We start from the raw sequence: 24,576 nt of genomic DNA on the forward strand, positions 1-24,576 counted from the left end.
AGCAGATCAGCTAGGATCCAGAATCTACTCCAGATTCTTTTTGGTACCAAAAAAGACTGGAGACGGGAGACCCATTTTGGACCTCAGCAGATTGAACAACTCTGTACAAAAGACAAAATTTCGGATGGTAACACTACAGTCCATTCTACCCTTTTTGGGCAGAGACAACTGGATGTGCTCATTAGACCTCCAGGACGCATACTATCATATAAAGATACACAGGCGCTCCAGGAGGTTTATCCGCTTCCGGCTGGGAGCCAGTCATTATCAATTCAGAACCCTGCCCTTTGGTCTCACCACAGCCACCCCGGGTGTTCACCAAATGCTTGGCAGTGGTCATGGCTCACCTGAGACAAAAAGGATTCCAGGTGTTTCCATATCTAGATGACTGGCTCATTTCCGCTACCACCAAGCAGCATCTTATAATGGCCAGGGATTACACAATTCAACTTTGCAACAATCTAGGTATTTCTATAAATTTTGCAGAATCCTCCTTGTCGCCTTGTCAATGTATAAACTTTATAGGCGCCGTATTAAACACCACAGAAATGTCTGCAACATTACCACCTCAGAGAGTGACAGACATAAGGCGGAATGTTCAGTCCCTGTTTCAGCCCAACAGAGTTCAAGTCAAGCTAGTATTGAAAGCGTTAGGCCTCATGGCAGCAGCGATTCTTCTACTCCCATTAGCCCGCTTCCACATGAGGCTCCTCCAGTGGATGCTGTTTTCTCAGTGGTCCTTTCAACAGCTCCCAATGACTCACAACATCTTGATAACCCCATCATGCAAGAATCATCTCTCCTGGTGGATGGTTTCCCCTCAGCTTTTTCAGGGCAGACCCTTTGTTCTCCCCCCCCAGTTGCCACGGTGACAAACGGATGCCTCCCTGATCGGGTGGAGGGGCATTATCAGGGCAGGACGGTCCAGGGCACATGGCAACAATTAGAACGCCACCTGCACATAAATGTCCTGGAAATGAGGGCGGTGCTTTTAACGTTGCAAGCCCTTCAGAGCTCTCTTCTCACAGGGACTATAGCAATTCAAATGGACAATATGTCTGTGGTGTGGTACATAAACAAGCAGGGTGGAACAAAGTCCTACCCCCTATGTCAAGAAGCACTCAGACTTTGGCAATGGGCGATTTCCTCTCAACGGTTTCTGATAGCAACGCACATCCCCGGGACGTCCAACGTCATAGCGGACAGATTGAGCAGAACTATCCTCATGCCTCACGAGTGGTCTCTAAATCAAGCAGTAGCAGACAGAATATTTCAGAAGTGGGGCCAGCCTTGCTGCGATCTTTTCGCAACTCCTCAAAACAGCAAGTGCCTCGACTTCTTCACACTCTTTCCTCTACCAGGCCATCCCCCCAGAGACGCTCTTGTTCACGATTGGCCCCGGGGTCTTCTATATGCCTTTCCTCCCTTACCATTGATCCCACAATTAATTCAGAAAGCAACCGCATTGAGATCCAAAATGATCCTCATTGCTCCGTTTTGGCCTCGACAAGTATGGTTTCCATTCCTGCACAGTTACCTACTGGAACAGCCTTGGCATCTGGAACCCCTTCCGGATCTGTTGACCCATCTCACGGGCAAGCTGCATCAGTCTCTTCATTCCCGAAACCTCACAGCTTGGTTGCTCCACTTCCAGCCACAGCCAGGCTTCCCCTTATTTCTCCTCCTGTTCGTGATATCATTCTGGCTTCCCATAAGTCCAATACTAGGAAGACGTATGCGAGTAAATGGAAGTGTTTTTCGCTCTGGGCACAAGCTAGGTACTTAGATCCTTTCCATGCACCCATTCATAAGGTTCTAGACTTTCTGGCGGAACTCTTTCATTCAGGATCATCGTCAGCCACTATCAGGGTACAATTAGCGACCATTGCTAATTTTCATGTGGGGCTCTCGGAAGCAAATATTATGTCCCACAAACTCTGTAAAGCCTTTCTCAAGGGCATCTTTTTGCTTAGGCCTCCAGTTAAGGATCCGCTCCCACAATGGGATTTGAATTTAGTTCTAACCTTATTGATTCTGCCTCCTTTTGAACCTGCAGCCTCTTGCTCCCTCAAGCTTCTTTCTTGGAAAACTCTGTTTTTAGTAGCCATAACATCTGCCAGAAGGGTATCGGAACTTCAAGCCTTGTCTGTCTGTCCCCCTTATTTGGTCTTTCACAAAGACAGGGTAACTCTCAGAACAAATCCTTCCTTCCTACCGAAAGTGTCCTCTGAAGCAAATCTAAACCACTCCATTGACTTGCCTGTCTTCTTCCCAGACTATTCCAACAGGGCTGAACAGAAATTACATTCATTGGATGTTCATCACCAACTACGGTATTATCTAGACAGGACAAAACAACTCAGAAAGTCAGACCAGCTCTTTCTCTCTTATGCTGCAGGAAAGAAAGGGCTTCCAGTATCAAAGGTTACTCTTTCCAGATGGTTGACATCTATTATTACCTTTGTCTATGAGTTGAGACACAGGCAACTTCCGTCTAGGCCTAAGGCTCATTCAACCAGGGCACTATCAACATCAACGGCCTTTCAAGCAAGGTTACCATTAGATGCCATATGTGCAGCAGCTACATGGGCTTCCCAACATACCTTTATTGCCCATTACAAACTTGATATAGCCTCCAGAAATAGAGCTGACTTTGGTTCCACTGTACTCAGGAGTCTGTTCCATTGAGCCACCCAGGACTAAGGTGCTAGGGACGCTGTCCATCCAGCAAGAATGAAGGTGTGAATAACAACTTAACATTAAGAAGTTATGTTCTTACCATAACGTTCCATGTTAGTTGTCTTCTTCTCGCCTTCTTTCTTGCGTCCCTCCCTCCTAGCCTGGACAGGCTTGAGGTCTCTGAGTCCTTCCATTTCTGGAGATACAACATGTTACAGTTTCCCCGTATCTTTAGTGTTACTAGCAGGGAGTCCGTACTTGCAAATGAGGATTATAATAATATATTTATACTATGTCTTAGCTTCCAAACGAGATCTGGGGAGTTAGCGCATGGTATTGTGGGTTATAGGGCTGCCTTGAGCCGGTAAAAATAGCTCTCGAGCTATAGTATAGGCCGAGTCGGAGCCGAGGATCGGCTCCGAACCCATCCAGCAAGAAAGAAGGCAAGAAGAAGACAACTAACATGGAACGTTATGGTATGTACCAAAAGCTGCGTTGTACATCCAAAAAAATATATATATATGTATACACACACACACATATATATATATATATATATATTTTCGCAGACTGTCCAGATTTTGGCCTCATATTTTTTGGTCTGTTTTTCATAAAATTGCGGTTTTCTTGCAAATTAGTGGTAAATCATTAACAATTAAAGTTAGCAAATAATGACAGACATTTAAGTTTCACACTTCATATCCTTCAGAAGATTCATACTATCAACTTTCTAAGTGTGTAAGGGCAAAATTAAAAAAATGTCCCTATTTGGGGGCGTTTGTCTCACTTTTATTCATGGCTTTGTCCAGATTTCTTGTGCTAAGAGGTTGAGAGGTATGCCCCCCCCCCCCCCATTAAATACACCAACTCCGATATCGGATTACATTGAGGAAAATAGTAAACTACGAATAAACAATGAATATTCATATCGCCAGCTATATTGGGCGGTGTTTAGGTGGGACTTGTTACTGCGCAGTAAAACAAAGCCCGTGTCTGCTTTATACACACACATATCTGCAAAAAAATTTAGGGTTACCACCTGTCCCACTTTGCGAGGAGCAGTTGTGTCCTGAGATTTTAGAACAAAATTATTTCCTATATTTTATGTAATAGTTGTAGAAAACAGTTAGTCTGTATATGAAACACCTAAATGTTATAAGAAACAGAATAAGCAACTAAAATGCTACACGAATACGCTTTTATTTAGGAAAAAAGTGAAGTTCTGTCCTCTGTACTGGCTGTGGGTATGTTTCGACCAGCAAAATCTGACGTTTCTACCAAAAATGTCCCACTTTGGGCATTTGAAAAGGTGGCAACCCTATTTACCTCCTGCTTTTAGGACGGTCTTTTACTAGGCGTTGGAATGTTAGAACCTTACTTGCAAGGTAAACTAAATTATAATACAAATTTGCCAGCACTCACATTACCCAACGATGTCGTGAAGACTGTCGTAGAAATAAAAGATAATACAGTTTAATTGAGTGGGATTTTACTATTAACATCTAAATTTAAAGTACAACATACAGAAAAGTACATATCTGTTTCAACAGATTACATATAAACTGATAGAAATACCAACTCTATACTTTCCCTTTTCATCTGTCATTCATACACCATAACCAAAAGTCACGCGCTTTCACTTTTACTGTTGGGATAAGTGTCCCACATAAAGTTGTCTTCCGCCGGCAGTCAGTTTACACCACGTGCTAGAAGCGACATCTCTCACGTGATCGGGGCGCCACAACTCCGCTGCAAGTAGCAGCCATGATGGTGGGTGTTTTCAGTTCTTATACCTTTTCATTTTTTTACGTATTACACTTCTGTAGTTTTATTTAAAATAGGCAGTGTAGTGCTGCACTTACTAACTTTACTCTTTGTGATTCTCTTTTGCTTTGTTTGTTGTAATAGGAAGGTTTGGATGATGGTCCTGATTTCCTCTCTGAAGAGGACAGAGCTGTAAGTTATTATAATAGTTTTTTTCAGTTGTAATTTATATTGATGCTCTCATTTTACAGAGTAGATGTTGATTACATTGCATAATTTTCAGCAGTGTTATGTTGTTGTCTGTGGGCACCCCGGTGGAAGAAGTAGGTTGTATTGTCTACGGTACCTACAGAAATGATACTACTTGTAAGGCTTATTTTACAGTTAGTGCTCAAAACAGTGGATTTTGAATTTGTATTAATTTATTAGTATAGTTGAGACACTGTAAAACATAGTGACATTGAATAAGCACTTGCTTGTTACACGTACTGATACGTTGTACATTAAACATTGTTATAGCTGTTCAGTTATGTGAGTTTTCGTGACTTTTGCAATTCTGAAGCTGCGATATAAGTAGGAGCAGTATTTTTGACCTAGATTTGTTTACGTTGAAAAAAATCCTGTCTGGTATAGATGAGCATTTTTTTCGGGATGGGTGGATGGGGGGTAGATGACAGTAAGTGCATGGCATAGTTGTAAACAACTTTGCTCAAGAATTCTGGCCAAAGCCAAAATAATGGACGGAGGGTGTATGTAAAGACAGACATAGACTGATCAGGTACAGTATTATTCTAAGTCACTTATAAAAGTTATTTGCACAGGCTTTGCCCAACGTGCATTTTCTGAACCATAATAAGCATGAAACTCTGACATGTAATTCTGAGTTTATAAAAACCTCAAACATTTTAGAAGGGACATGGCTAAGGTATGAGGTAAAATGAGGGACAGTTGAAAATTTTATATGGTGCATAGTCTTTGGGTTGCTACTACATGTTTTGAGCATTGTATGTCTGGATCATGGAGAGGTAATTGTTTCATTCATAATTCTCTTCCACTCAAGGTGTTAATTATATTTGAAATATGGGTAGCAGGCAAGACAAGAGGCATGTCTCAGTGAAAGAAGAAAAGATGTGGTGAAAATAAGTAATACATTCCAGAGACTTTAAAGAGATCTGAACTATTGCAGACTGCAGGAAAAAAAAGGTGAAGATTTATAAATCTTCATTAAACTTGTTTGTGTGGATAAGCCTGCCGTGGTGTATTTGGCATGATAACACAGATCTTTAATGTTTTCTATGAATACAAGAAAGTTAATTAACTTTCTTGGGTTGATGTGTTGCATTGCAACTTGAAGTTACATGATTTAAAGTTGTTAGCATTTCATTGTATTGTCCATTGAATGTTTGTTTTTCTTTGCTTTTGTTCAGGTGATGTGATCATGTCTTAATTATGGCCAAGTGTGTCCTTCTTTATGCAGTATTTAAAACTGAAATGGTGGTAGCTGTGTGTTTGTATTCCAAGAAGAACCTACTTTGCTTCAGCATAGTGTTAAACATTTTACTATGCATTCATTTTTTAACATTGTACCATTTTTTCCCCTTAAATTATATGTGCCCACTAATATATATTATGTTTCTTGGCACTGGTATGGATCTGACATTGCACGTGTTTTACTTTTGTAAACAAATAATTAGTTTTTTGGGGGGGAAATAAACCAGAAATAAGTGTGCCACCCTTTAGCTGTGCTATTAAAGTCTTTTTGCTACATAGGTGCTGCTACTTGGTAGTTAAAGACAATTCTGTTTGTTAGTATTGATGCATTTTAATAATGTATCTGGTATAAAAGTTGTCCTAGTAGCTGCAGCTGTTGGAAAGCTTACATAACTTGACAGGTGTGGCCAGTGAACCAGAGTCCAGCAGCTCAGAAGGATGGTATATCCAGAGGTTTGTCATTGAATATGTTTCAATTTCTTATGTCTCTTGAATAAACTTGTAATATGGCATCTGCAGTATGTAATATATACGCATATCTAAAATGCATTTGGCGTATGAGTAGATCTAAAGGATGCATGTAACTATGCATTTTTTTAAAATTGTTTTGTTCTTTCCTGTGTGGTGGTTTGTTCTGTAACTGCATGACATTTCTAACTTTCCTGTATGGTGTGTAGTTTAATGACATAGGTTCCTGATTAGTGGCTACCTTATGCCTGATGTATTTTTGGATTGGTGGGAAATGGTGGTCGACATCTGCTGCAGAGTCCTGCTTAATTGATTACCAAACACAAGTTTGTATTTCAATGCTGTTTTCTACTCTTGTCGTGCTGGTAAAAGGTGAAATTGCAGTATGATGATTATTTTGGCACTAACACTTTTTTTATCTTCATATCTATGTCAAACAGAGCTCCTCATTAGCACTCTTCAAGAAAAATCTTGATGATTGGATGGGAAATGGGAAATTCACCCCGGGGATCACTTCTGTGGCTCTGCTCGACAGGGGCACAGGAAAATAATTTTCTTGGGTGGCGAAAGTCAGGGTACATTTTTTGGCTAGGCTTGTATGGGCCCTAGGGCCGATAGCCTAGTACCTACCTATGAACCTATATTTAGGAGAGGTAGGCCATAAATTCTGTATGTTTAAATAAAATATATGTTGAAAAATACTTGGATGAAGAGTCCTATACTTTGGCTGCCTGGATTGCAGTAATTTAATTATTCCCCATCCTTATACCTAGCTGCTCAAGCATCTACTCCTATGTCCTAATGATATAGCAACATCACATTACTGGAAATGTTGGCATGCTGAAGTAAGGAGGGTAGCATTGTAGTGCACTACTCTCATCTGCCTAATTAATTGGCTATGATAGCTCTACTTGGAGGTTCCCTCCGAATACATTTTGTGGTTGAGCAAAGACTAGCAGTAAACTGCATTGAGATTTTTTTCTGAATCCCAATCTCTTTCTTCCCATATTCAATAATTTACCTTTGTGTATCTCATTCCGATCTTTGGAAAATTGCTCCTACCCAACTGTGAAAATGGATGAGAGAAAGTTGAGTAGAACAGTAGTAGGTTGTATGCAGGCCTGATTGCTATATCATTTGGTTTAGTTGAGCATCGAGTACTTTCTACAATAATTGGGGAGGACTGTGGGATCAAATCCCCTGTGGGTTCTATGCTCTAGTGTGGTAGTTAACACAGAAGACTAAAGTTCTGACTTGTTAAAAAGCAGCTCTTTCTGCCAGGGGTACATGATTTTTTTTTGGGGGGGGGGGGGTTGCTTCTGGTAACTTTGTTTTTTGTTATTTTATGACAATGCAATTTTTGTATGGTCTGAGTCAAATGACATTTGCCAAGAAAATGTTTTCTCTGTACGTTGTACACAAACCCTCCATGTATGCACAAGTGTGTGTGTGTGTGTGTGTGTGTGTGTGTGTGTGTGTGTGTGTGTGTGTGTGTGTGTGTGTGTCTTCACATCAGTGAAGAAACTTACTCAACTGCACAGTTAGGCAAAACTACTTTGAAGGAGGATACCACCATTTCTGCTGCCAACTTCAGAATCCCACACCAGCGGAGGGTGGGTGGAAGAACACTCCCTAAATTTCAGTGTTTGCCAATCACGCATAAAGTCCAACCCCATGTGTTCAAAATGTGAATAGGCAAAATAATTGTCAGTTCACGCATCATTTTAAATAGAACGTTCAAAGGAAAGGGTTCCCTTTCTCACTGCCCTCTTCCAGTACCCAAGTAGCTTGTGTTTATAGAGTACATGATTTGTATAACGGTCTGCCTGATTTAAAATGCTGTAATATTTCAGCCGTTTTGGGGCATTTATTCACTGTTTAAACATATTGGCTTCGGATTAGTGTCTGACCTGATGCCCAGCTCATCACTGTCTCTTGCTCTGTCACCTGCACATACTCTAATTCTACTTGCTTTTTGCTTCGCTTTTGCCCCAAATCCCACATTACCCAATAACTTTAACTCTTCCGCAGAAATCCAATAACTTTAAAATCTTCCGCAAAAATCCAAAAAAATGCAATCAGGTAAACAGTAAAGGAGATCTTCAGTAATTTCACACGATACTGCCGCAAAATCACCCAAAAGTTTATTGAATAAATCCACAAAGTAGTAAAGAACCACTGAACTAAAGAAATTGTTGTATAAAATTCATGGATTGAGCGCTTTCGTCTCCAAATCGGAGACTTCATCAGAATCCATGAAATGAAACAAACCACTCTTTTTATACATAAGACACTAATTAACCAGGATCTTTTGGAATCTTAAAGGGCCAATAAGTTACTAATGCCTTTAAATACATCACAGTACAAAAAGCATCACTATAAGAAAACAAACCGAGGTTACTAAATAAAATACCATGGTACTGCGTAAAAGTACATTGTAGTAAAATGAAATAAAAAAAAATATATATATATATATATTTGTATGCTAAAACCATGTATGAATGTTTTGTATACAAGTCCAAGATAATAAATAAATGGTAGTCAATGATGAATAAATAAATAAATAGTAATTTATGATAATACATAAACTCTAACTAAGAAAATATCAATATTTATGGATATAAAAAATATATATAATTATGTATGTATGTATGTATATAAAAAGTATGTATATAAAAAGTATGTATATGTGATATGTAGTAGTTTGATGATAATCGTGAATGTAAAGGTACAAGGAACAAATAAATAAATAAATGAATAAAATTACTTGTCACTGTAACCATCCATATTTTTTTTGGGTCTGCTGCAAACATTTTCAATGCTGGGGTGCTGGAGATGTGGTCATTTAGACCCTTCCCACAACAAGAATCCAATCTGAGTTGCCACATCATTTCTTTAAACTCTAGTTGCGTTTCCCAATCTCCACCCCTATCAGGACCTCTATAACCCAGAATTTAAAATCAGCTGTTTTACAAATTAACACTTGTCTATACAAAGCGTTATTTTCATTTTGTTTGTTAATCCCTCATGTGTTCATAAATTCTGGATCTTAAGTGCCTTTCAGTTTTACCCACATAATAACTCCCAACAGACTTTGCAATATGCAAGGTACACCACTCCTTTAGTATAACAGCTACTGTAATCCTTGGCTATTAAATTCATTCTAAGACTGGGTAGTCTTAACTCTTTTTGTCCAGATATAAATGCACACTGTGCGCACCTACCACACTTGAAAGTCCCACATTTTCTACTGGTACTTTGGATGTTAACCTTTTTTCTCTCTAATATATTCTTAATATTCATGTTCCTTCTGTAACTGTATTGTATATCCATTTTAAATACATCAGTTTTAATCGACATGTCCCTAAACATCTCCCAAGTCTCATTGATACATTTTCTTAACCAACCTATTCCCTGGTGGTATGTAAGGGTAAGGTATGGCATTCCATTAAAACTGTTTGTTTTTATTTTTATTGCAATAACTATTCATATTGCCATTGACAGTGTTGTCTTCCAACCCATTCTCATTGCTACTATTCATATTGGTGTTTATGTTCTTAACTAAAAGGGGGGTATACTTATCATTACATCTCCCTTTTTGTATTTGGTTAATTACACCACATATTAATTCTGGGGGGTACCCTCTCTCCTGGAACAATTTGCCAACTTTAAACTCTTCTCCACATGTACTGCTCCCTTAAAGCAACAAGTTTTAATTACACCACATATTAATTCTGGGGGGTACCCTCTCTCCTGGAACAATTTGCCAACTTTAAACTCTTCTCCACATGTACTGCTCCCTTAAAGCAACAAGTTTTAAAATGTACCAAACGGCTATTAATATAATTTGAAAATACATTCAGAAATGGTGGTGTTCTTATAACCCAAAACCACTCTCCTTCTGATGTTCACCAAACATACCATATAACAGTATTTTCCTTTTTTTTTGTTTTTATTTTAGCTGTTTTTATTTTATCCGTTCTTACTCAGACGTATAACAACTCACTTAATATTACATTAGCAGTTTTACTAGTAAATGCAAGCTTTGCTCAGTAATCTGTCTGTCTCTCCCCCTCAACAACAGATATACACAGGCTCAGTATGAGCTAACCACTGCGTACACCACTCCAGCACCCCTGAAACTTAAGTCACTCTTACACTCTAATGTAAAATTCTTTGTCCTGTGCACTTGTTAATGCAAAAAAAGAAAATTGGTGCCTTTTCTTCAAAGTCCCTCAGTCTACTTGCCGTTACAGATTCCTAACTCAACATGACCACCACAACTTAATCCATTTCTTCAGACTAAAATTGCCACAGCTACTCCTGCTTTGGTCTTCAAACTGGAGGTGGTATTGTGCTACTGCACAGATCAATTTTCAACCTGTCTGTATTGGCACAGGCCAGCCCCACAAATAACCATGAACTTAAATGCATCCTTGCTAAACTTCCAGCCAGGGCTACCAAAATCTTTGTGTTGTAGTTTTCTCTCTACCTCCTGCTTCATCACTGTCACAACTCTTGAAGTAACATCATCCTGACCAACATCCCTGCAGACAAACTTATTCTATATTTGGGGACTTTAGCTTAAATTTCTTGGGCCCACTTGTGTTTTGACACTTCAGAGTTCATTGCCAGACTAAAACTCCTTCAAATAGTGACTGTGCCCATCAGCCCTGTAACCACCTCTCAGTTTTTGACTTCCATTACCCCCCCTCCACAACAATAACTCCAGTAGTCTAAATCACCTGCCCACTTTCAGAGACTACCACTGTTTAATAACTATACTGAAGGGTAATCTTTCAATAGTAGACTGATCCTCAAATCTCTACCTCACTGATCAATCTATGCTGTCAACCTTATTCTCACAACTTAAAACTTTGAAAATGCACCCTTTTCCATAATCTCTAGGCTTTTAAAGAGAACATTGACTGACTGACTCTCAAGAGGTGAAAACTCTAATGTGTTTGTGACAAAGCTTGGAAAGACTGGAAAAATGGCTTCACTCCTAACTCCAAGGAGCAATAGATTAAGTTATGGAACATTTAATAAATAAGACCCAATGCAGGCAGAAAGCTAAGTACCTGCCATGAAAAAAATCACCTTCATTCACTTTCCCAAGCATTTCTGGAGTGAGGTAAACATCCACCTAAAGAGCTTTGGCCACATTCCTTGCTTTATTGGAAACCGCAAAATGGTTCAAACAGTGCCTCACTCAAAAGTTTCAAAAGTAAGATATCTTAATAGGTACATTTATTCATAAGCTTAGTATTTGACTGCTTCCTCTTACTTTAGAACTGTACAAATTCAGCTTTAAGCCTAATATGTATCCCTCTATTTAAAAGTTTTGTAGAAAAAAAAATCACACATTGCAAGTTAAGCGATCATCTTCTGTACTTCCTTAACATTATTTTTTTTTTTTTTTTGGTAAACACCTTTTGTTGAATTAGCACTTGATATAGACAAATTTGCATTTACATAAAAGTAATCAAACTATGTTTAACTTATTAACATATACAAACATTATACCTCACATATAATGTGCTAATCGTATAACCTAAGCAGCATTACATAAATTATTCAATGCCTGTCCCTTTTTAGCAAGACGCATCTATATTAAACCATCACTTGAGACATAGGCAGTCATACTTGAAAACAAACCACACCTACACAATCTTGGTTGCAAATATTTTTACATCACAAACCATACTGATGTATTCCCAGTTGCAAACATGCATCACTTATCTACCCAATCATTTTCATACATTACATAGCTCATTTAACTGCGGTAGCGTTGTCACCTCAGTTAGACGTTGCCCGTTCGATTCTCAGAGCATCTTCTGTGAGGCAACATGCGTGAACGGGCGTTCCTTCGTTGAAGGTTGTGCGTTAGGCCTGGCAAGCCAGCACGTAAAACTCTACTGCTAGTCATTAGCGGACCGGAGTTCCGCAGTGGCGACCCCTAACCGGGAAAAGCCGAAAGAAACAAACAGCTCATTTAAGCCCTGCCTTCTTTTAAACCTCATTCCTCCCTTGTAGGTATTCCTATATTCCTTGTAAGGATTCCTTACTTGTAAATATTCCACAATTCCCATTTTTTCCTGTGTAGTTTGCTCCTACCCTTTTCTAAAGAACTCCATTCTAGTTGTTTTATCCTGTTTATATATTCACTACTTCTAGTATAGTTGGTGTAGATTTTGATTTCTAGTAATTGGTTTTTGGCAGCTAACATAATTAGACACAGCAAGGTCTTACCATGTCTGGGTAATCTGTATCATAGCTCAGAAAAATCATCTCCCTCATCACAATAATCGGCCTATCTAGCATCTCTGACTGTGTATCCTGCAGGGAATCCTTAAAGGAGAGCCATACCCACAGAGAATCCTTAAAGGAGAGCCATACCCACAGACTCGTTTATTTCACCATGTTTTGGTGTTTCGTACATTTTAACAGCACTGTGGGACTATTTACAGTTTTTTTTTAAATAAGTAATTGAGTCTGGCCACATGGGGTCTGGCATCCTAAAGTAATTCTGATTGTTTAGACTGCCTAATCTCCGGTTCGATTCCCGGCTGGGGGTGCCTTCTGTGCGGAGTCTCCTGCATGTCCTCCCTGTGGTCACGTGGGTTTCCTCCGGGTGCTCCGGTTTCCTCCCACATCCCAAAGACATGCTGTAAGTGGATTGGACAGTCTAAATTGGCCCTAGGTATGAGTGTGTGCGCCTTCTGTGGAAGGTTGGGCACCGGGCTGGCAACTCGACACCGTAAAAAAAAAAAAAAACTCCACTGCCAATCATGAGCGGACAGGTGATCTGCTGTGGCGACCCCTACCCAGGAAAAGCCAAAAGAAGAAGGCTGCCTAATGCAGTGCTTGTCAAACAATTGCATCATGCAGGCCTCTTTCTTCCTAAAGCTGCTGTCACTGCATTGATTTTACATGCATACACTGCTGTCTTTCAGGTTTAAGTAACATTTCGTGCCATTCAATGACTGCTTTAAACACATGGTGCAAATGCCACAGAGCAGACTTTTCAAAATACTTTTTACTGCTGCTTCTTTTTAGAATGGCTAAACTGCAGCCTTTTGTGAAGCCTGAATTGTACTACTTCGACTCCTCTCCCATTCCCCTTCACACCTAACTTCCCTAGCTGTCAAAGTGCTAAGGGTATTTTGAGCTGTTACTGCTGTGATTGACATTTCACAGCAGGAGACTTGACTCGTGTACTGTTTTTCTTGTTCTAGCCTTTACTTTCTGTAGGGGAAGGTCCAGGGAGCTGTGACGTTACAGCATGGCTGGATTTTTTAGGATGGTCATTGTGATCAGTTTGGGGACAGAATTGGTCAGAAAACTACCTGTATTCAGTGGCCCTGATGACGTTGTGAATTGGAGTCTGTAGCAAGCTTTTCCAGGCCGGGATAAACGTTTTTTGAAAGTGAAACTACCACAGTACAGTAAGGTACTGTTCTAGTTGGGAGAAAGTCAATTTAAAAAACTTTAAATGCTGTATTCTTTATTCATAGCAGGGATGGTAAGTAAGGAGAAAAAGAACAGAACTGCTTATCCAGTCTTTCTTCCCAACCCTTTCTAACCTCTTCTGATTCTTTATCATGTAATATTTTGTGTTCTACTAATTCTTTTTTCAATGGCAGCTTCTGTTCTAGATTCTACTAAAAACTGTAAGTGCTGGTCTTTCTTTTTCTTTGTTTATACTCTGCCTTCCCTGTCAGGGATTGATATCTGTCTCTAACCTGAGTCCAAATTCATGGTGTCCTCCTGTTCTATCATCTTTCCTTCTCTAATATTTGTTCCAAGTAACTTGGTTCCTTTGCCATCATGCCTATTGTCTATATCCCTAGTTGCAGTCATCCCTAGAGGCAGAATCTCCTTTTTCCATTCCTGTGTTGGCTTAGTTCTTGGGATACTTTCTACTACTTTATAGATAAAATATTCTGTATTCTTCAAGGCCTGCGTCCAAAATCCAGTCTCTCCTGCCCCCCACCTCCATTTCATCATCATCATCATCCCTTTCCACTTTGTAGTTTCTGCATGCGTTATGTATGCGTTATGTATAGGAGCCCTAACTGTGTAGCTCTGAAATACAAAGTACATGGATATACAAAGCAGGACACATTTTCTACTACATAAAAATAAATATGTTCTTTATTTTGATAAAAATAGGATAAGCGCTTTTGTCTCTACTTGTGCTACAAGACTTAATCAGATAAAAACACACATTTTTCCAATTTAAATAAGTAAAGGCAGTGACCTAATTTCCTCCTGTTATTAAAATATTAAAAGTGGCAGCACATATATACAACCCATACACCCAAAATTCAACAGATGATCAAATTAGAAACAAATTCTAGACAAAATAATGATATTAATTATGACAGTTATATGAAAACAAGTCATAAAATTGCATTAGATATCCCTGGAAATAAAAATAATAAATAAAACTTTATTGTCATTATTTTCATCCAATAGTGTTATACCGTAGTAAATAACAGAAATACATCTAAAAAAATAATATATGATGTCCATGGAATGCATAAACCAAAAATTAGATGCCCTACTATCATCTGTTCAAAGCCTTTAATTTTAATAGACTACTGATAGAAACATTATCATTCAAGCCTGACCAGTATACTAAATTCAAGTGAAGCTGCCAAGAGTTCCAGGTTCTCTAGTAAAAAATATGGCCATCTAAAATTATAAATTTAAACTGATGTTCAGGGTAGAGCATAATGTGTTTTGCTAGGGCATTACGTTCACAACTATCACATATATTCCTAAGGTGTTCCCCAGTTCTGTTCTTCAATTTGCACTCGGTTTTGCCCACGTAAAAACGAGGGCAATTGCAGCAACGCGTGCAGTACACCACTCAGTAGTGCAACAAAATCTCTCTTTCTCAATTTTCCCATACTGTAACATCTATGTGTGTTACCTGGATGATGTATTCATCTTATGGGAAGGACCGAGTGAGATGATATCCTCTTTCTTAGAATACATTTATAATAGTACAACAGATTTTTTGAAGTTTACTTATACAGTAAAAGGGTAATTTCTTACTTGGATATACTATTAATAAAAGATGAGGTTAATAAAACATTTCTAGCTGAAATCTTTCGTAAGGATACATACTCTAATAGTGTTCTTCACTTTAGTAGCTGCCACCCCTTTCAGCAAAAATTAGCAGAACATGATTTATTTATACAGGCAGATTCTATTTCAACTAATGTTGTCTTTTTGGCTTTTTCCCGGTAAGGGGTCGCCACAGCGGAACTCCGGTCCGCTAATGATTGGCAGTAGATTTTTATGAAACGCCGAGGTGCCAGCCCGATGCCCTACCTTCAACGAAGGCACTCCCATTTACGCACGTATGTCTTTCGAACGCTACCCAACCGTGGGGAGGACATGCGGACTCCACACAGAAGGCACTCCCAAGCCACGTCGAGAATCAAACGGGAACCTCTTGCCGTGTGGTAACAATGCTACTGCCTTACCACAGCGGCTACATTCTATTTCAACTGATATTAAAACTAATACCTCTAGTAGTGCATTATCCTATCAATGTAGTTTTTTAACAACATATAATAGGGATGCAGTAATGGTTAAAATCCTCTTAAATAAGAGTTGGAGTTTAATTAGTAATGACAGGGACATGAGAGACTTCTTAGGGGACATACCTATTTGTGTTTACAGAAAAGGATATTCTTTGAAGACTTTGTTTGAACAGAATAATTACAAGCAGTATAAATGGCATATGCATAAATGTGGTATGTGTAAGTTTTGCAGTACATCTTAGAAACTGATGTGTTTTTTATTTTAGAAATGATTGGGGTAAAAATAAGGTTTAGAGAGAGATTTTGTTGCACTACTGAAAGAGTGGTATATTGTGCGCTTTGCTCCAGTTGCCCTTGTTTTTACATGGGCAAAACTGAGCACAAATTGAAGAATAGAATTGGGGAACACCTTGGGAATATACGTGATAGTTGTGAATGTAATTCCCTAGCAAAACACACTGATGTAAAGCATAAGTTTAAATTTATAATTTTAGATTCTATAATATCTGAACGTGGGGGAGCCTGGCCATATTTACTAGAGAAGCTGGAACTCTCTTGGCAGCTTCGCTTGAATTCATTATATTGGCCAAGCTTGAATGATTATGTTTCTGTCTGTTAAAATAAAAGGCTTTGAATAGGTGATAGTAGGGCATCTAATTTTTGGTTTACACATTCTATAGACATCCTATACTATTTTTAGATGTATTTCTGTTATTTACTAAGTTATAACAATATAGGATGAAAATAATGGCAGTCGAGTTTTATTTATTCTTATTTTTATTTTCAAGGATATCTAATGCAATTTTATGACTTGTTTTCATATTACTGTCATTGATATCCTTTCTAATTTGATCGTCTTTGATTTTCAGGTGTATGGGTTGTATATATGTGCTACCACTTTATAATATTTTAGTAATAGGAGGAAATGAGGTCACTGCCTTTACTTCTTTAAATTGGAAAATTTGTGTTTTTATCAGTCTCTTTTTTAATACAAGTCAAGACGAAAGTGCTTATCCTATTTTTATCGAAATAAAGAATGTATTTATTTTTACGTAGTATAGAACATGTCCTGCTTTTTATATCCACATACTTTTACTGATTTTCTGCTTTGGTGTTTCGTTTTAGCTCTGAAATACCCCTTCAAATTGGGTAATCTTAATCCGCCCTATTATACTGGAAGAATCCGCTTGTCCCACTTGACTCTTGTCATCTTCCACTCCCAGATAAAGTCCTTGAGCTCTTTATTAATTGCTATCCACATCTTCTCTGGTGGATACAAATATGCATGACCTGTGCATAAGACTAAAGGGACTAAAAACATTTTAACTGCTTGTATCTTGCTATCAGTTTCCATTTTCTCAGTCTTTGTATTTTTTTTTCTGGTGTGGCAGCTATGTGGGAAGAGTAATTTTTAATCCGTACTTATTTGATCATGTCCCCGTAACTAGGGATATTGTTGAACTAATTCATATGTGGGTATGTAATTTATTGCTATTGCCTTTGTTTTAGCTTCATCAATATTGTATTCTGAAAAGATCTGAAACTGTCTAAAAATGTACCACAACACTGTAATGCATCTTAATAGAGCCAGCTTTTCTTGACTGCCATACCAATTGTATCATTGAATTTCTGATTCCCTTAATTTTTGCCAATGGTTCTAAATATAATGCTAATAACAAAGGGGAAGGAGCATACCCCTGCCTGGCTCAGACCCCACCCACTTTAATTTTTGCCTCTGATCCCTCAATTTTATTTTTCAGGAAATGCAAATGCTTCCATTGCCCTACTCGTAAAGTTCCAGCTTACTTTGTCAAATGCTTTCTCTGCATCAAGAGCCCCCAACAACAATGGTATTTTCTTACATTTTGCTTCCATCTGGATCATCAATGTTCTATTAATGTCGGTTGTTTGCCTCCCCTCCAGAAAACCACATTGATCCATATCAATCAATTCTGGCATTACTTTTGCAATTCTTTTAGGCATTCTAGACAACACTTTATAAAGGTTTAGTATTGAAATGGGCTTGTCTGAAGCTAGATTTTGATGGATGTTTACCCTGTTTAGGTATTACAGCTAGCGCTGCTTTCTTCCAGGATGTTGATACTTCTCTTAAATACTGTTAAACCTTCCAGATCATTCAGTTTTCCTTGTCTTCCACTCTTCCACATTAACACAGTCTGTCTATTCCTGGGGGATTTCCTGTAGATTGGTTATACATCGCAATTTATATCTGCTTTCCTCCTATCCTAACCGTTAGTAATTGAGCCTCCTCTGTCTCTAACCTTGGCATATTTAATTCTTTCATAAACCTTTCCATTTGTATCTTTTCTTGATTTCCATATTTCTTTGCTTTATACAAACTTTCATAGAATTTCCGAAGTACTTCTAATATCTCTACAGGATCTTGTTACCTTCCTTGTTGGTTCGGCTCCCTAAGCTAGGCAACAGCCCTTTCTACTTTTTGTTGCCTGAGTCGTTGTGCTAAGTTTTTGTGCTCTAGTGTTACCAAACAGTGGCTTAACAGCAGAGGTAATCCCTTATTGTCTGCTTAGCATACTGAACTGAATCCTCTCTTTCTGTGAGATTCCCCATATGTTGCAGTGCTTTAACATTTATCAGTCCCTCTAATTCTTATTTCTTAACCATAGCTCTTTTTTTCTTTTTTTTTCCCTCTCCCTTATTTTTAAACTCCACCTTTAATTTTATCCCACTCCCTAGCTGTATTTTCAGAAGTAATTTTTATCCTCTCGAATAGCTCCTGAATAATCTCCACTGCCCATTAAATTCCTCTTTAGCAGATAGGTGGGAAAGTGCTGTTGTCTCATTTTCATTTCATTATCATTTGTTCGTATTTTGGTTATTGGCGCATGATTTGATTTGAAATGGTTATTGGGTGCATATCAAGACCTTCAATTAAATGCACATGTTCCTATGATATCTAAGTTCTGTCTAGCCTAGCCCAGTTTTTATATATTGGGGAATGTGCAAATTCACTCCAAACTCCTGTTACTGAATTTGCATCTTCCATGGCAAATATTTTCATAAATTTCTTAACGACTACCCACCTTTGTTACGTTTTTCCCTTCTGCCCCCCCCCCCCCGACACATCCTCACGGCTTCAAATCAAATTCCTTTTCCTACATATAAGTAATATTCCTTGCTGAAAACTTGATTTCTCACAGAATTTCCTTAAGCTCCATGATGGGAATTTTAGGTGGAATATAAATGCATGCCAGTGTAATCCTCCTACCTTGCTAGTAGCCCCTGTAGCACTACAAATTTGCCATTATCTGTTTTTTTCCTTTTCTGTCACTGTTGGAGCTCCTCTTGCAGTAATATAAGTACTCCCTGTTTTCCTTTGTCCCAGGTGTTCCACTGAATAACCATCCTGAAAACCTTTCTTATCAAATTCACATATTCATTTTTTTTTTCTAGGTGCATCTCCTGTAACACGGCTATTTGCACTCTGCATTTTTAATATAGTTCAGTATTCTTTTTTGTATTTATCTGTGAGACCATTTACAACCAAAGACATTACAGAAAGCATCATTGTATTAAAAGGTATCCCCCCTTTTATGTGTAACACCTTTTTTGTTTAATATCTAGTTCCAGCTTTCGTGTTGCATGCATACATTGTTTAGCAGGTTGAACATTTCTTGTCATATCTATTTGAGCCTATGTCATGTCTTATAAAACTTTGTTTTATTGAAAGCCCTCAAGACAGACATACAAACCCCGAATACCCCTCTAAAACCTATTTAATACTAAGACACAAAACAAAACGATGTACATCTTCAAATACTGAAGTGCTAACTGGTTTTATCTCATCTGTATAGCTGTCCCAGCGGAGTCTAGCCAGTTTCTTTTATTTTTCCCAGCCAATCATTCTCTGCCAGACTGCAACTAATTTCTGTTTCAGATCGTTTCCATGGAGAGATGAGGGCTAGATACAGAATTGCTACTAAGCATACATTCATTTATTAAAAAAAGCCTCCTATTATTCAATATTTTTATTTACTTGCTTTCTCGTAAAACTTTTACTAAATCGGTCTAAGGTCCTTAAACCTGTCATTTCCCCATGCGAGAATGAGAAAAAGCGCATTATTTTGTCATGCGCTTTTAACAAGGCCTTTTTACATTGCAGTGCCTACATTTCTTAAAAAACAAGAAGAAAGAGGAAAGGGAGAAAGAAGGGGGGGACAGCAGCATGTGTTTACAGTCCCCATTACATTTAAATATAACTGAGAACTTTACAGTTTGCAAATAAATCAATACACCACAAATAGTAGTATTAAGAAAATAACATTTCTTTACTTACAGATAACTTTCTCCCCTCTCTTCCCCTCCCAAAACACTTTTTTTTTCTGAACATTAAGGGCATGAAGTATGGCATAAACTTGAGTCCCCTCACAAGTTCAAATTATGAAGAAGTCTAGTATTTCCAGACTTTGTCATATTTCACAAATTATTGCATTATAATCCCACATCAAATTACTAGCTTTATTACTGTTCATCTTCATCTCCCAAATCCTGTCTTGTCTTCATTTCTCATGTCCTCTTGATTCTTCTAGTCAACTCTCATGCTCCTCTTCCTTCTCTCAATGTTTCTATTGAAACAGTGGAGAAGGTTTCACAGGTGCAGTCTTGATTCTTCTAGTCAACTCTCATGCTCCCCTTACTTCTCTCAACATTTCTATTGAAACGGTGGAAAAGGTTTCACAGGTGCAGTCTTTGTGGTCGTTATTACCAGAACAGGAAGCAGAACCTCCATCTGTTTCACAGCTCACTTTTTGTTGGACAAACTTTTGTATTTCCTCCTTAGCATGTACTTAATCAAAAAATGATTTTCTTCCCTCCAGGGAAGAATACATTGAAGACAGCTGGGTACAGCAGTTTGAATCTTGCACCTGTGTCTCAACATTCCATGAATGATGAAATTAATTTACTCCTCTTCTTGCCTGGTGTACAATGAGTAATCATTCTCCACAAACTCTGCTGTCTCTCACTTTTAGTATTTTGTCCTTCTGCCACAGTTTTGTCAGAATAAACTCCGTTTGCTGGTAGGATTGTATCTGTAGTACTTAAGGTCTGCTTTTCTCCCAGCCAGGTTTGGAGCATACACATATGATGTGCCTTTTCAACTAACCACTGTTGCTGTGGAATTCAGTTGCTTATTTGTGCTTTCATGGGATTAATGCATTCAGTTACTTTCTGCTGTTGAAAATCTTTTCCCTATGTGCTCTGTCATCTAATTCTATTATTCTTTGAAGTATGTCTTCCTGAGCGGTCACGTATTCAGCCAGCTTTTTCTTAATTTCAGCCTCTGAATTTTTTTTTTCAGTTTTATCACCTCATCTGAATATCTGTTTAAAGCTTCCATTTTTTTCCAGCCTTTTGTTTGTGTTGATGTATTCCATCAGTGTTTCATTTATTTTAACCAGGTCTGTGTGCAGTTGCCTTGTATCTTCCTGTAGGTTACTGGAAGTCATTTCTGGAGGTTGCATTCCTTTTTGCTTAACAGCTGCAGAACTTTCCCCAGTTAGTGTTATTTCTTAACTTTTTGTAGCTGTTTTTCCAGGTGCTCTGTATTTTTTTCCCTGGCATCCAGGCAGTAGGTTTACTAGCTCATTACTGAAATTTAGCCATAAACAAGTCTACTGGCCTTCTCTGGGTTCCAGTTCTCACACTGGGAGAGCTAGATGTGCAGCCGTCTTTGGAAGTCCTCATCTTCCTTAACCTTATCAAAAATGGATATCCGCTGTAGTTTCCTTCGAGGCTCATTGGTAGGCCCATTCTTTTTGTTCGTCAGCATTCTCTTTTCTGCTTACCCCTCACCAGAACTAAAATACAATGATGGTGCAGTGCAATGCTTGTAGCTAAAATATGTGTTAATGAACTGGAAAAGGAAGACTTCACCAGTTTTACTTGTGGACAAAAAATCCTCACTAAGAATATTTGCCTTTAGCCATATGTTATCACTTCAGCCCACAGTGAAATGGCTCTTTAAATGTCTATTAGGAAATACTATCCCACACTTATGTAGAATGTTTTCTTTGAATTGTGATTCCATAAAAAATGACCTACACGTACGTGTGTGTGTACGGGGAGATATGTATATATATGTGTGTGTGTGTGTATATATATATATATATATATATATATATATATATATATATATATATATATATATGTGTGTGTATATGTATATGTATGTATGTATATATATATATATATATATATATATATATATATATATATATATATATATATATATATATATATATATATATATATATAAATAAAACGTGCATGTATGTGTATACTATCCTACATGCACAAGCCTGCACATGTGTATATTTTTGAAGTTGCAGAATTAGTACTTTTGATAGGAATCCATATAAAGTGAGATTGCAAAAATAATAATTTGAAAATCTCTGCCAGTGAATCACTTTTTCTGGGATGTCTTTGCATTCCCTGACTTTAGGACTGTACTCTCCACATGCCTGCTATATTTTGAGCTCCAAGATTGCTATAACTTGGAGTAGGAAAATAATCCTAGGTATTGAAACATTAGGGTTTTATTCTTTGACTGTAAAGGTTTGGTTTGCTGTTCTAAAATTGCAATCATCCTTTAACTTGTCAACTGGAACTCTGTGTGTGTGTTTGTGTAAATGTTGTTGTTGATCTTTCTACCTTGCTATGCTGAAAAAATGTGCCAAGCTTAACAAAAGATGCATTTACTTTTAAAAGCAAGTTCCTAGTAAGAACAAATCCTCAATGAATGTTTACATAACACCAAATATCTATGGATAAAATTCTGTGAGCGCTACTGATTGAAATTATTTTTGAGAATGATATTCAGCTTTTAGTTTTGTATAAAAGATGCTGAATGTTTGTTTGTTTTTTGGTGCGAAACATTTGTAGGTGTGCATCAGCATTTCAACATACTCTGTATTTTGAAATGAGAAAGTTGTTGACTGCCTTTAGTGGCAATATGCCATCACTGGTATCTTGTGTGATGCAGACCAAAGTAGTGCATGCAAGGTAAATGACTAAACTGCCTGAAGGGGATAAAATGATATACGTAGTTACAGTAGCTACGTGGCATCTTAAGTTTAGTGAAGATTGTAATTTTTTTGAAAAAAAGAGTTCTGTTTTAGTTTTAATCAGATTTAATTGAAAAGTGGTGACTTTGGTGCTTTTTCCCTTCTTCAGCCAAAACTGTAATGTTTTCTGCCAAACAGATAGTGAACCTCAGAACCTGAGCATTTTTGCTTTATTCTCATTGGTATTAAAATTTGTGCAGTTAGTGCAGCCTATGTACAAGGATCCAGTGATACAATTGAGCAGTGTTCAGACTCTGAGTTCCAGTGAGGGTGGGTGTATGTCGGGGTTCAGCTGTGAGCCCACTGCTGTTCATACTGGTGATGAGCTACATCAGTCAACTGATTAGAGGGGACAAATCCAACAAAATTGGTGGCTGCAGATGTTGAACAAGAACTTGAAATTGCAAAACGGAAGACACTGGATGAAACCGGATTACTGATAACACAGTTGTAATGGCAACAGATGGGGGAGAATCAGGAGAAGCTGAGAACTGAGATAGTAGGGATAATAGTGCAACAGGCTAACGGTTTCAAGCATATGGGATGAGTGGTTGATGAGCAGATAAGTCTGAATGCGGAGGTGGTTGAGGCATAGAAGACTAACCGGAATAAGGCAAGAAGAAATTAGGGTGTCTTGCAAAGAGATGAATTGTGTGAAACATTCTGGCATAACTGTCGGAGGTAAGAGAACAGCACTGAATTGAGAGAGATAGTGATAGCTGATGTGACACCCAAACCCCATGTAGAAAACTTGGGGGGGGGTGACTACACGTGTATCTCCTTGAGCATGTATGTTTCAGCCTCTTTTGTACCACTGTTCCTGTACTGATTGCCCTTCTCCCTAACGGCCACGTGTCAGTACACTGGCAGCTATGAGGACAGTGATCCTAATGGCAGTTGCACTTATTGCATTCTCGCACATTACTAAAGTTTTTTGCTTTTGTCCGATGATATGGGCATGTGTTAAGGCATGTCTGTGTATCTGTGTGTAGTAATGGCATGCAGTCCACATTTTTATTAACACATCTGCATAGTTTCACATAATGCCATACCTATCAACTGTCCAGATTTTCGCCTCATTTTTGGTCTCTTTGTCATAAAATGTTTTTTCTGGCAAATCATTGGAATTATCTAGAGGTTAAAGTTAATGAATGATGTGCATTTGAGTTTATTCAGAAAATGTATGGTATCACAAATCCTGTTCTAGCAATTTTCTATGCCTATAAGAGCAATATTTAAAATGTGTCCCTCATTTTTGGGCTTTTGTTCCCCCGTCAAGTCAGGCTTTGTCCAGATTTCTTGTGCTAAGAGGTTGAGAGAGATGCATGCACTAAACTGATTGTATGCATTCTCCGGCTATCATTAAGAGACAGCAAACTGGTAAAAATCCCCCCTGAAATGAGCTAGTGGGCTATAGACTACTTACTCCTATCCCCTGTAGCCAGCTCTACCAGAGCAGTGGTTTGCTGTCAAGCTCAAGTTGTTGGCATCGTACTTGCAGAACATCT

The 24,576-nt window shown here is 38.2% G+C and overlaps 1 protein-coding gene across 1 annotated transcript in view; it reads left to right on the top strand.

The window, feature by feature from the left end:
- Positions 1–4,341: 4,341 nt before the first annotated feature.
- Positions 4,342–24,576, top strand: part of SNX6 (sorting nexin 6) — a gene marked incomplete in the record, with an annotated part of 1,213,439 nt that continues 1,193,204 nt past the window's right edge. Inside the window, 2 exon segments of the mRNA XM_044074093.1 lie at positions 4,342–4,449; positions 4,588–4,635. Coding sequence (XP_043930028.1) covers positions 4,444–4,449; positions 4,588–4,635 — 54 coding nt within the window.

Source organism: Protopterus annectens, chromosome 6.part0 (assembly GCF_019279795.1).
Source record: "Protopterus annectens isolate FY-2018-M chromosome 6.part0, PAN1.0, whole genome shotgun sequence".
NCBI lineage: Eukaryota > Metazoa > Chordata > Ceratodontiformes > Protopteridae > Protopterus > Protopterus annectens.